General features: G+C 35.7%; 1 protein-coding gene across 4 annotated transcripts in view; it reads left to right on the forward strand.

The window, feature by feature from the left end:
- The window catches only part of DIAPH3 (diaphanous related formin 3), a 249,940-nt gene that overhangs the window by 128,820 nt on the left and 107,037 nt on the right, over positions 1 to 14,083 (forward strand). For all 4 annotated transcript variants that reach the window (XM_072850118.1, XM_072850117.1, XM_072850119.1 and 1 more), the window contains one exon: positions 8,499 to 8,738. In XM_072850118.1, the coding sequence (XP_072706219.1) occupies positions 8,499 to 8,738 (240 nt within the window). The remainder of the gene's footprint in view (positions 1 to 8,498; positions 8,739 to 14,083) is intronic.

Here is a 14,083-nt window from a genome sequence, read left to right on the forward strand (position 1 = left end):
AAAAAGCACCAGAGAATGCTTTTGGGCATTGAACCTTACTTGTCCATAGTTCTAATTTGTTAGAATAGGCACGGGTATGTTTTTGGCCTGAGCAGAATTGCACTTTCCCAAATAATTTGTGGGCACAGTTTGGGAGATAGCAAGAGATCTCATGAGCTGAGCATCCAGTCAGATAGTTGAGGACTCAAGAATAAGACAGAGACAGATAGGTTTATTAAGGCAAATTTTAAGGGTTACAAAGCACATCTTCCCTTTTTCATCATGAGGAAGACGGAGAAGCACATCATAGGGAAGTTAGGTACAAGCATGTTCCAGGTGTTCAGAACCTGAATGTCTTGCAGGCATCCCTGCACCTCTTGGGCCTGACATCTCAGGGCACTTTTGGAGGCGCAGAGGTGCATGGCAATGTTTGGTCCCATATCAGGTGGCTCCAGATCTTTGCCCCCAACCTCCCCAAGTTATTTTGGGATACAGTTTATATAGATGAGTGCCGGAATACTTAAAATATAATTGATTCTTTAGAAAACTGCATGTTGTTATGATAGGTTAAGCTTTGTTGCTGCTCCACCTAAGAATGTTCTGTAACTATAGTTCCCCACCAACTCCGCAGCAGTACACATCCACCTCTCCCCACCCTCTTGCCCGCACAGCAATGCTAAGGCTCCAGGCCTATCCATTCCCATGTATGTTAACTGCCTGTTGCACCAGGAATTGTTCCCCAAAGTAGTTCTGATTTGGTTATGCTGTATGGAGGGAGCTGAATCCAGCAGTAAGCATGTAGACTCTTCAGTGCCTGTGCAATCCTTAGTGGTGTAAAATAGTCCTAGATATATTTAATTTATTAATATGGTTTTAAATCCATAAAAGCAATTCCATTTGAAAAAAATATAATTTTTATGTTCTTCATAAACATTTTTTATTTAGGAGATGCTAATACTTGTCGGGATGCTATTAGTGGACATTTGACCTTGGGTGTAGGCAACTGTATTAGCAGTCTCACACCTGAGAATAGTGTCTCAAGAACCATGTGTGATAGCTCCTGCTTTATTTCTTTTCTTAAAACTTGATATATTTGGAAATATGTTCCCATATTGTCCGGGAGTGAAAGAAAAGAAAAATATTTTTCCTTGATCACTTGTATTTACTCAAAGATAAAATTGAGGGAATTATGAAATATTGTTTCAGAAATAATTAATGCCCAGACCTTGTGAAATACACTGATAGCTAACCCAAATAGAATTTGGCAAGCAATCCTCACGTGGTTTCACAGCTTGTTCTTTGATGGATGTGTTTTTAATGAGTTCGTACCAAAGGAAAAGATTTCACTAGAGTAAATTGAAGATTAGAGTGAGGCCTGATGAAGGCTAGTTTGTCTTAAATAATTCAGTAGACACTTAAAATGATTAATTCCATATTCAGCTGATGGTTTCACCTGTATGTCCTCATTGAAGATAACTCAAAATGCATTAATGTTTTTCACTGTTGTCTGGAAAATATCGTACTATCACTGTACCTGAAGAGGTGTACTCTGCCCTTCCTAATACTTGATGCTTGGGCACAGCCATACCTAGGGACATTTCAGTTTGTTTAAAATCCTGAAGTGGAGGTGCATCTGTGCTGAGAGATATTTTGATGGTGTTAATTTCTGTCTGTAAACCATACCTTCTTCTATTGTCTTCCAGAAGTCATGTGTATCTGCTGCTGTGCCTTGTCAGTGTTCTCCATCAGTAATTCCAGCCTTTCCAGGAGCGTTGCCAAAGATTAACTTTCTACTACATGCCACCTGTGACAGTTAAAAAATCTTTATGACAAGTTGAGTCAAGTTACTTATGTTGTTTAGAGGAAGAACATCCTTAATGCCTGTAATGTTGGTGTCTTTCAAACTTTGAACCTGGATAGGGTGGAGAACCAGGCTCCAGAAAGATCTTCTGAAAGCGGCCATCATTATTTGCAGTGATCTGAGTGTTTGCAATTGCCATTGGATGGGATTGGATTATGTTACTTCCTCTGTATCACTGGAAGATTGTGATGCTGAATCATAGAGGAATGTTCCTTTAAAAGATTCAGTACCAGCAGGTCTCACTCTTGTTCCGGTAAAACTATTTTGGGTAACTAGTCTAAAGAATAGGTTAAAATATTTGTCTTATTGTTGTCTGATGTTAATTCACATGGCTGGAAGTGGATGGTTGTTGTTTCTTCTAGCACACACATAGGCTCTCTCTTTCAATTTTCTTCTTGGCAGATATCTCTACAACTTCAGATCAATGAGGTTGTTTTTCTGAAGGATCCTCATCTTTTGCCTCCAGCCATTCACTTTGCAAATTCCTCTAAATGTCTCAAGAGCCTGTCCTGAATCTGATTTGATGCTTTTGCTTCACTAGAAATGTAAGCAATCCTCTAGTGTTCATGTTGTGATTTGAACGCCTTAAGAGAAACACTTCTGTTTTGAGGAAGGACCGTGATCAGAACAGGATCCTGCCATTTTGACTTTCAGCAACTTCAAGGGTTTCTTGGAATTTAGCCACTTAAATTGAACGAAGCATCCAAATAGCTCGATGTTCAGCTGTGCTGAAAGAATCTTGAGGCTAGTCAGTACCTCTTAGATCCCTGGAGCTTGAAATGACTATGCAGATATTTCATCTGTTCCAGCTTCAGACTTTAGAGCTCAGTGGAGCTCCTATGGAGCCCAAGTGCTTTAGGATTTACTTTCCGTGTGATCATTTTGTAGAACTGGGGAACTTTCTCCAAGATATGCAAGCTGTCTTCCACAGCATTCACTTACATGACACTTCATGTCAGACTGTTTTTGCCACAGATTTTCTGTGGTTCCAAATACGCTAAATAACCACATGGATAAAAATTCCATAGTCATTATTGAATTCTCCATTGACAGGACTAGTGAAGATCTACAGAGGAATGCTTTTTCCTTACTAGTACTGTCATCATCATAGACATATACCTTCCTGCTTAGGTAATTAACTTGGACACCTTCTTGGGTCAGTAGAGAAGACTATACTAAATATGAATGTGCTAGAGATCTGAGCTTTTTTGAAACAGGTCCTGTCTGTCACATCAAAGACATCGTAATCAGCTGCTGTTGTGGTCTGATATCACTGTGTATTGCTTAAATAATTACACTTTTATGTTGGAGTTATGGTGGTTAAACATGATGGAAAGTACTAAGCCTGCTGTCGTGGTTTTCAGACATTCCCATCCAGACTTTGATCATCTGCCTGTACCTTCATGGCCTGTATGTCAGGAAGCTCAAAGTAATAGTGTAGATTTACTTTTCATTAGGAGGTGAATTTCTGGTAGTAGCCACACAGAAAATGAGACCTTTATTTTAGAGCTAAGCTGATCAGATTTTTCCATCTGAAATACAGCTAGATCTGTTTTAATTTTAGAAACTTTTCTTCATTTCATTTGATATTATATTATTCTATTTCAAATTCCTCAATGACTTCTGCCCTTGACTTCTGGTATAAATTTATGTATTTTTGCTATCTGGCTGAATTAGAGGTTTTCCAGAGGATTTTTACCTGTATTAAACTCTTGACTTGGTTTCCCATGAGGAAAGCTTTTCAGTCTAGTGGCATCTGCTCCATATGTACCTTTTAATGAAAATAGCTTTTCTGACATCTGTTAGGTCTGCTAAAAATAGAAGAATTTGGGAAATTCAGACCCTCTCACTCTTGGATGATTCCTTTTTAGGAAAATACCATTGTCTAAACTCAACTTGGAGAAACAAAAGCTGTCTCTGTGTTCCATTCTGATCAAGATGTCAGTAAATCTAATTGTATTTTTGGGATAAGACAAAAAAATCGCCTCTTTCTTTTCATAGTAGAACATGCCTATCTGTGAATTTCAGCATGAAGACTGTAAAGTCAGCTTGTTTTGACAGCTGTGTTGTAGCCCCCATTGGCAATTTGGATGTATTTCATAAGACAGGTGACTTTGGAGTATTCAAAAGAAATGCCCCAATTTCTGAGATCTCTAGACTGGCCTTGCCACCCCATCTTTGTTGAACATAATGCCATCAAAAACAGTACCAGGGATTTTCTGCACTGTACATCAGTGCACTGTCATCCACAAGACAAGAGAAGGCTTTATGTGTGCAGCTAGGAGGTAACTGATAGGTGGTGTCCCTGTGTCACTTACAGTACACCCCTTTCTCTTCTGTCCTGAATATCCTTTAGGAAAATCTTTGATTTGCAAGAAATTGAGTCAGTGGTGCAAATTCAAGCTGTTTATAGTTCAAGCTGGAGAAACAGAGTAGCAGGATGTGCCTTCTATCAGTGCTAGTAAGGCTGAAAAGTCATCAGTTCAATTGTTTGCATGTACACATATCCACATTGTAAGTGTAAAAACTTTCTGATTTCTCGTAAGTAATTTTAATTTTGAGTTTGCAGTTCTTGACTTTATAATCATTTATTTGGGAAAAAGAGTGTGGCTATTTCCACATAAGCATAAAAACACCTCAACAAAAATACTGTTCCACTGTAGTGGATTGACTTCCTATACACTTAAATAATGTTTGGTCTTTCCAGAATGCTGGTGGTCTTCACTAACATTTGGGCATGTTGACTGCCCATTTCAAATTGAGCAGGGTGTTCTTTTTTCTTCTTAAAACATGTGATAAAAAGTCTGTTAAGGTATCAGTTCTTCCTTACTTGAAATTTTTTTCTGTTTTTCAAATGCCTGAGTCTAAAGATAAGTGTTAGGAATTCACGCTTTTTACCTGTGCACTCTGTAGGGTTTACTGATACTGCAGCGATGAAAATCATAGATTTTCCACAGGGGATGCCCTTTCAGTTTACTCTTTTAGTCGGCTTGGCTGTAAATGATATTTTACTTTTTGGATGGGAACACTTTCAGGTGGTCTGACAGCCTCGACACTGTTGATCCTTTAAAGAAGGTATATTGTGAAACTTGAACCCTTGTAGTGTTTTTCTCTATGAGCTTGTGGTAAGAATGAATCACATTCAGTGATCAAAATGTAATGTCAGTGTAACTTCTGGGACACGTTCCTTTACTTGACATCAACAAAGCAGACAGTGAAAGTACACGTTCACCAGATGGCACACTCTTGCAGGTGCCTTCTGATTTATGCTGTATTTGAGAGAAAAACCTCTCTTTGCTGTTGGATAAAGGGCTGTGAGAGCTACTACTGGATAGCTCAACTCAGATGTCAATTTCCCTTTGGACTTGCACATAGTGAGAATATTCTTGTGGACTTTACTTGAAAAATAGAACAATTCGTTACCCGTACACTGAGTTCTCTGACATGTGTAGTCTACTCATTTTTTAGCTTTCTACTTCAACTTCCCTTTTTAGTTATTTGGATTGTCTGTTTTCAGGATTCCACTATAAGGACATAAGTTAGACTTATGTACACGTATAGGGCATGAACATAAGCCTCTCAACATTGTGACATTTGAATTCTTCGCATCTCTTATCATAAGGTGTATGGATTCTACAGTTTGAATATATTTGTAGACTACATGTCACAAAGAAAGCATATATTGCTAAGGGAACTTGATCTCCTCACTTCTTAATTATTGACTTAGCAAACAGGTAAACAGATAGTACCAAAACATGCGTCGTACATGAACTACGGATTTCAGAGTGTTTAAAAAACAATAATAAAAAAAGCCCAGTGGTATTTCTGTTGTGTTTCTGGTATGTGCTTCTGTTTCTGATTTCTTAGATTACACATTTCTGCATTCATCCTTAAGACTTAAGTACAGAACTTCTTAATTTGTTGTAGTTCACCTGGTTCTGATGAAAACATCTTTCATGCTTATGTGCTTGCTCATGTTTGTGCAACATACCTTTGTGATTTAAACTACCTGATTATTTCAGTTTCAAGAATCTGCCTGTCTGAGAAACCAAGAGTCAATAAATGATGCATCATCTGTTTGTTCTGTAGTATCCTGAGTTTGGTACCACTTAAAATCAATACAACTTACACTTTATTTTGTTAGTTCCCATGGTTTGGTATTAATGATCGTCCCTATTGCACCCTGAGTAGGGACAAATATTAAAAATCTGGATAATTTCAATAGAGTTTTCTGTTTTTTCTAGTCTAGTCTCAAATTTTTCCTGAATGGAGAAAAAAAATTAAAATTAAGAATATTCATCTCAATATGCTGAGTAGTAGTAGTACACATATAAATCTACTAAGTTAATTGTTTGAGGAAAAAGAATTAATACTGATTCTTCCTGATGAAGCTGGGAGAATGACTTTGTGACACTTGCCTCTGTCCAGTGCCTTAATATTCTTTTAGGTATTCATTCCTAAATTAGGTGTAAAGTTGTAAGAGCACTACGTTCATTTTAGGTAGGTTTTAGGAATTTCTATTTCTATTTCACTGTGAAATGTCCTATTTAAATTCAGATTCCATTATCCTTGCTTACCTGTTCTTAAGTAGGAATTCTACCACACTATTGGATGCTGTTTAGTGTATGATGAGTATAGAATATCTGCCTACAGTTGGTAGTGAGCTAACATTCAAACTATATACGTTTTAGTATTTTACTTTAGGACCAGGCTGGAGGCAGTCTGCGGACTAAAACTCAGTAGTGGAGTTGATTTTCAACCTAGTTTCATCTGAAAGACATCCTGTTTGTGTGCTCTGCTCTGTGATGCAAGCCAAAGTGTGGTTAGTAGAAAGGATTGCTTATTTTACTTCAAGATTTATCTGAACTAAAATGCAAATGGTATGTTTGCTTCAATGGGACATCATCAGGTGGTTGCACTGCCAGGCAGGCATTGCAGAAGTGGCTTAGTAGCATAAAATGTTAACTCTACCTGACTTTATTTTCTGCTACTGTCACAGTAAAACCAATAAAATAGACTGTAAATTCCATCCTCTTCTGCTTCTATATAAAACCCTCTGGATTAGACAGCCTTCAGTATCCGTTTAAGATAACTTGTTTGACTTTACACTGAAATGGATGAAGAGTGTCACCATTATCCTTTTCACTGAGTCTATTGTGGGATAATCAATGCTAAAGGACTTGTGAACATTGCACTGTCAGAGCTATTTTCGCATTGATAGACTAGATATGGGTTGAGAAACATTCTGTAAAACCTTAGGTATTGCTGTGGTTTGGAGGGCGATATTTCCAATTTAAAGGCAAACTTTTAAGACCACTATATGAAACCTATTACTTTGTACAAGAAGTGCCAATATTATTGCTTTTTTTCTTGCATAGAGAAGTACTGATAGCTGGAAACCATAACATGTGGGTTTTATTTAAAAAACCCAACCAAACAACAAAACAAAACCTAGTTTAGGATTTCAGGAATTGTCAAGGCATTATTGGCTTGAACGTTGCCTTGAGAAGGGAAAATACAAGTATGGGGAAGAAGGTCTTACAAAATTCATCAAATTGGTGAGAAAACAGCCATAGCGAAAAATTAGGGAAGAAGCTCATGGAAAAATTTGAGACTAGTGTTTCTCATGTGCAAACAGAACCAAAGACCAAGGAGGAAAAAAACAGGATTTCTGCTGTGGAAGAAGGAAAAAGCAAGGAACATATAATGCCTGGTAGGGAGAAAAAGAGCAAGAATGGAAGACAGAAAGCTTCTGGGATTGTATGTGATGCCAAACCTAAAAAATGTTTGACAATATCTGTGATAGAGTTGGAAGGATGAGTAGTACTTTGGAAACTTGGGAGATGGAGGAATTTAATTTATTGAATGCATTCAATGTTCCTTGATTTAAAGAAGCAATAAAAGTTGGAGTCTTGTTGTTTGGGTATAGTAAATAATGTGCAAAGTATCTCTGGGGTGGGAATTCAGTGACCTAAGTTATATGGGAAGATTGAAACTTCTGTTGAAAATCCCTGTCCAGTAAACCATAGAAAAAGTCAAGTCTTTTGCATATGATCTACAGAAGCTACTGTTTTTCTGGGAGCACTCTCCTTTACCTAATTAACTGTATATGGTCCAGTAGTATAGTGGAGTATGAATACTGGTATATATTAACATATGCTATATTAGGTGTTTCATAGCTGAAATTTTTCAAAACTGTTATTTTCCTGCAGGTTTATAGTAAGCTTTTATTGAAATCAGCTTTTAAATATTTGCACCAGAAAATGAGATTTGCCTTGTTTTGGTACATAGTGAGTTATACAAAATTTGTGAACTACTTTTATTATTTTGCAACTACTGGGTCATAAACTTGGATTAATTTTATAGGATTTGGTATATGAGTTGACAGATGTGATATATGATGACACTTTATCTTTTATTGCTTACACATACTAGTTATTGGGAAAGGATGGGGGCAGTTTGTATTAACCACAAGATGGTATTTCAGTTGCTTACCCAAGTGTCTCTCATTCATTTGTTCATTTGCTATCAGTTATAGCAGATATATTGCTTCTTCAAGCCTGTCACACCAATAAATCATTACAGATTGTATGCATTTGTACAGTGCCAAAGTGTAGCATGAATTTTAAAGGAAATATCCCATTTTCTTTTCAATCAGATGAGCAACGTGAAGAGACTACGGCCACGGCTCAGTGCTATTCTTTTTAAGCTTCAGTTTGAGGAGCAGGTGAACAACATCAAACCTGACATCATGGCTGTCAGTGCTGCCTGTGAAGAGATAAAGAAGAGTAAAAGCTTTAGCAAACTACTGGAACTAGTATTGTTAATGGGAAACTACATGAATGCAGGTTCTCGGAATGCACAAACCTTTGGATATAATCTCAGCTCCCTGTGTAAAGTGAGTTTTGAAATGTCCGTGTTGAGTATTACATTCACTTTTTCATTTGTTTTTATTACGCTACTTAAATACCTTGTTTTGTTTTTCCTGCAGTTAATTCTTTGGTTGTTGGTTTGTTTTGTTGGGTTTTTTTGGTTTGGTTTGGTTTTTTTTTCATAATTGTTAGCACTCATTGGTGGTTTGAACACCACAGCTAATCTGTGTACAGCCATCTTAAGGCTGGCTTGCATTTAAACTTTCAGAAGATTCCATATTGAGGGAATAATAAAAAAACCCCCTAAACTAAATAAGGTAATGTAAGGATCATATCACTGTGATTATAGTAGTGTTGTAGTCTTACATGTCTGAGCACTTCTAAGACTGTCACATTTTAATCTGTTTTAATACAGTTATGTTTTCTCTTTTACATAAATTTTCTCCTTATCTGATTGTCTTTTGTTCTTTCTCCGTTTCATCAGTTCTCTGTTTCTTCTAATTTTCCTTAGATTTTCACTCTTTCAACATTTATATAAGGTATATACAACAAGACATCTATACTTTCCTAAGTGTTAATTTATAATCAATTCCAATCCGAATTGTCATCCCCTTATTTAGTGTTGGTTTTTTTTTTCTCCTGTGCCGTCTGGGAGGTCACTTCAATTCTGCACAGAGCGTGCATGATGTAATAGTCCCTATGAGAAAGGAATGATTTGGAAGTTTGTACGTACTCTTTGTCCTCTCTCAGCTTCTTTGTCTTTTTACACAATGGAGAAAATACAATATGTACAATACATTCTTTAAAATAATAATCTTTATTCTGCCATGTTTCAGAAGAATTCTTTCACTATGGTTCTCAAGTGTTGAATGCGATACCTATAACTTAAATATTCATAGAGAATAAGTTATATAACTTCTCTAGTCTAAAGTAGACATTTAAGCATGCATCAGCCACTTAGAGAAATACAGTGTAGATAAAATTATTGAGTTAAATGTACAATTTGTTGAGAAACATATTCAGAAGGAAGATAGTAAAGGTTCTCTTTCCAATTGGGTGCAAGAATCTGTCCTAGGTCTGTATTTTTAATGCACAAGGCAACAATAAAAGAAATACACTTACGAAAACAGTATGAAGGTAATTGTTACAGACACTTTGCAGAACAGGATCAAAATTCAAAAATTATCTTGGAGAAATCATTTAAGATCCAGGAGATGAAAATTTTGAAGACTGCGGTGAAGCACTACACATAGGAAAGTGAACTGATGTGTGCAGATAATGACAGTAAGGAGTGAATGGCTAGGCAGAATTCCAGAAAATGGGCTTTAAGTCCTGGCTAACTCTACAGTGCTCTGGCGTTAAATGCATTTAATAATCTAGGATCTCCTACTTACTTAGATTTGCATGCTTACAGGTTATTTAGCTTTACGGGAGGTTACAATGTTCTGTTAGAAAAAAATGTCTCTTAGTGGATCTCCTACGTATTATAGAGATGGTAATTATCTACTGCTTACTTGGTGCTGATAAGGTTTTAAGTGAAGTCTTGTCTGAATTACTGCAGAAAATATATAGACTGACTGGTGAGAATCCAGATGATAGTAACATGTAACACTTCTAAACTGAGAAAAAAGTATTTGGGTATATTTAGTTTAGAAAAGAAAGGAAAGGAACGTGAGGACTTAACAGTGTCCTTTTGTTATTAATTTGTGATAAAGAAGGCATTTGAATATTTGTTTTCTATGTAGCTAAGGTAGGAGATGGAATAGTGGCCTTTGGTAACAAAATAAGTTTGCTTAAAAGTTAAGAAAGCTTTCTAACTGCAAAAATAGTTAAGAACTTGATAGTGAAGAAGATTATGGAAAGCTTTTGAAATCCAGGTATACTAATAATTCTCAGAGTCGCTATGAGGCCAAATTAAGAGCTAAAATAAATAATATTTTGAATAGAGTAGTTAACTATTTGGGAAGTGTGTGCATGTTTCTTAGAATCGTGGAATAATTCAGGTGGGAAGGGACGTCAGTAGGCATCTAGTCCCATCTTCTGCTCAAGAGAAAGGCTGATCACTACCAATAGTCTGTAGGTGAAGTAGATACAAAGCTATAAGGACCAAAAAAGGTAATTTGCTCCCTATTATCAAAATGCGTAGTACAGCGTAAATTTGACATTGTATCATGTTATATGATTCGAAATGGTGGTACTGGTTTACTCCTTTCAGGACTTCATTAATTTATACATAAAAATATATCATAGTACTCAATATGTTTGGTTTATATAAGAAATGTGCAAGTAAAACACCGAAGTTCCGATAACAAAGATTTCATATATATTTGATTTGGCATCACTTCAAATTGCTAGTTTGTAAATACCAGACCATGGTGCTTAAAAACTTTTCTAGGGGGAAGATAATGCAACCTTAATGGTAGTTGAATATGAATATATTGATGTCCCTGCCCATGGCACGGAGGGGTTAGACTATAGATGATCTTTAAAGGTCCCTTCTAAGCCAAACTAATCTATGATTAGGAAAGAAAGACCAACTATTATAGATTTTGCTGGGAGGCAGAGCAACTACCTTAGAGATAGTCTGTAAAATTTCAGATCTCTGCCACTAGATAACCCAGGACAACCTACAGTCAACTACTTTTTCTCTTGAAGTTTAACAGATTTTCAGAGAGAGAATCACTAGAATCATGCATTTACTATCCTACTTTTGTAGTGAATTAATACTACCAGTATAATCTGCAAATGTTATATTTTTATATCATCCCAGAGAAATACTGAAAAAGACCCAGGTATTCAGCACATCAGCCACAGTTTTATTTCTCCATGATATGTGGTGACATTCCAATATATCAGCAGATTTGATGGATAATTGAGAACTGATTTCTATTACATTTTTTCTTGCTTGCTTCAGTTTTGAACAGCTGGGTTTTAGAGGTAACTCTGGACTATCCAGTCCAACGTGTATCAGGGTTCTAGTCACCAATTCCTAATTCACCTCATCCAATTGTGGCCTCATTTAGGAAGTCCGTGAGTGCCAAGCCTTCACTGGTTATGAAATTGTGTCTTACACAGACAGATCACTTTGTCTGGAAACACAGAGGTAAAACTATGTATGTGTAATTTTGGGGATTTTCTTAACTATGAGTAGTGTCTTGGTTAATGCTTAATCTCCTCTGTTCTGAGAATAATAAACTGGTTCAACTATTAAAAATATTAGTATTAAAACAGGAAAAAACCCACCCAAACCAATATTCCTTCAAGGCCCAAAACTAGAAAGCTGCAAATTGCAGACTGCTTGGTGGTATGCACAGCAGTTTTCAGTAGGAGTTCCAAGAACTTAAGAAATTTGCAGTGGCTTCTGTCCTTCAAAGATGTTGGTTTCTGTAATATTTGAAGAATATACAATTTATCTGCTCTTCTTCATTGGTGCCCAACTATGCACAGGGACCTACTTGAACTACCTACTTTGCAAAAGACAATTCCATATCTTGCCTTCTCCCTGCATCATGTAGAATTGAACTGTAATAGTTTTTCTGCATCAGAGAACATGCGTGTGTATTCTCAGAAGAGAGATATGATATTGGTATGCTAATACTCAATCATTTATTAAATACTGATATATTAAAATTATATGCATGTTTATAACACTGGTTTATTTTTAAAACTAACTTTTGTTAACTACATGTATTTTAAGGAGTGTCACATTTTAGAAATTTTGTGTGATGTTTCAATTATTGAGACATTTCTCACTGAGATTCCCAGTACAGTATAAGTAACTTATTTTATAACACTGCATACAATAATGACCTAGAATATATTTTTTTGTTTTGATATATGTGTATTGAATTTTCTGTTTATTTTGAAAATTATGTCTCACATTATTATTAATCCACTCGTCTCAAGGAGAACATATACATTATGGAAGAGTATATCTCATCATATTTATTAAGTTAATATCATTTTGATCTTTGAAAATAATCACTGACTTTTTACAGTGAAGTATGAAATATCAACCTCAGTGATAACCACCATCCCAAATTCTCCATTTTAATTTACATACAGTATGGGAAAAGCAAACAATATACTCTAATTTATTTTTTAAATCAGATCAATAAAATGCCCTTTAAGTGATCTCTGAGGATATTGGGAAGCACAAGAAATGTGAAAAAAAAATCTCTTTATAAGCAATTTGCAACCATGGGAAAACTGTGGTTATATATATAAATAACTTAATAAATGTGCATCTACATTTAAATTGGGATTGATCTTGCTCTCAGTTCCTTATTGAGAAGTAATCCCCATGTAGTTCTGTGTCTGGTTTTGAACCCTCTTTAGAAAGGAAGGTAATTTTTCCTTTCTACCTTATTGCTGTAGTTACTCTTATGCCATTGAGCATTGCTGAGCACTTGTATGGTAACCAAAACTAAAGAACAGTCTTGAAGTTGAAACAAACTAACATGAGTTTTCTACTTGTTTAGTTCTAGTTGTAATACTGCGATAAAGACTTTTTCCCATTGATATTCAGATGTGCAAGTCTGTGTGCAATTGTGGCAGCCCTTTAGTATGTGTGCATACTTCGTATGTACCTATGTACATGTATACTTTTTCTGTTAAATTATTTTACGCAGAAATAGTTTGTTTTAAGTAGTGAAGAAACACTTTGATATGAGATGTCATTTTAAAATGACATTTTATGTCATTTTCTATTTCTAAAAAATCTCTCTAGTGATATAAAATGTTAGCTCAAACGGGAGACTACAACAGAAACGTAAAACGATGTTTGCCAATTGTCAATTATTAGTGTTTTTGCACAAGTAGATGCAAGTTTTAAAATGTCTAGGCTTAAAATAATATTGTATATATAAAGGGTTCAGAAAGAAAAGTTTGTGATTAAGAATTTTTGAAGTCGAAGTTTTTAAACAATGAAGCCTATGAACTCTTGTTTACCCTATTGAGAATTGATAACAACAAGATTTTGTGCAGGCTGAGGTTGTAGCTTCCACTGCATAAATATTGTTAGGCTAGAGTTAGCATCACACATAAGGAAATCATGTCATGGAGTGGATATGTGCATCAGGTATTGTTAGATTTTGCTGATTTAGCTCTGATTTTTATTTTTATTTTTTTACACTTTCATGAGTCTATTCACAGTTTTGCAAATATTCCTATATTGCTTAAATAATTATACTTTTAAAAGAGAAATGTGTACTGGTTTTGAGTACAGAACTCAAATATTGTATAAAATTAAAAAAATATTTAATGTGAACTTTCTAGGGATTTTTAGCAAGGGGGGAAATGAAACAGCCCATTACTTAGGGTTTTCTTTAAAATAGCTGTATCAGTTCAACAGTTTGTTCGTGCCTTTCTT

The sequence above is a fragment of the Ciconia boyciana genome, chromosome 1, assembly GCF_034638445.1.
Source record: "Ciconia boyciana chromosome 1, ASM3463844v1, whole genome shotgun sequence".
Taxonomy (NCBI): domain Eukaryota; kingdom Metazoa; phylum Chordata; class Aves; order Ciconiiformes; family Ciconiidae; genus Ciconia; species Ciconia boyciana.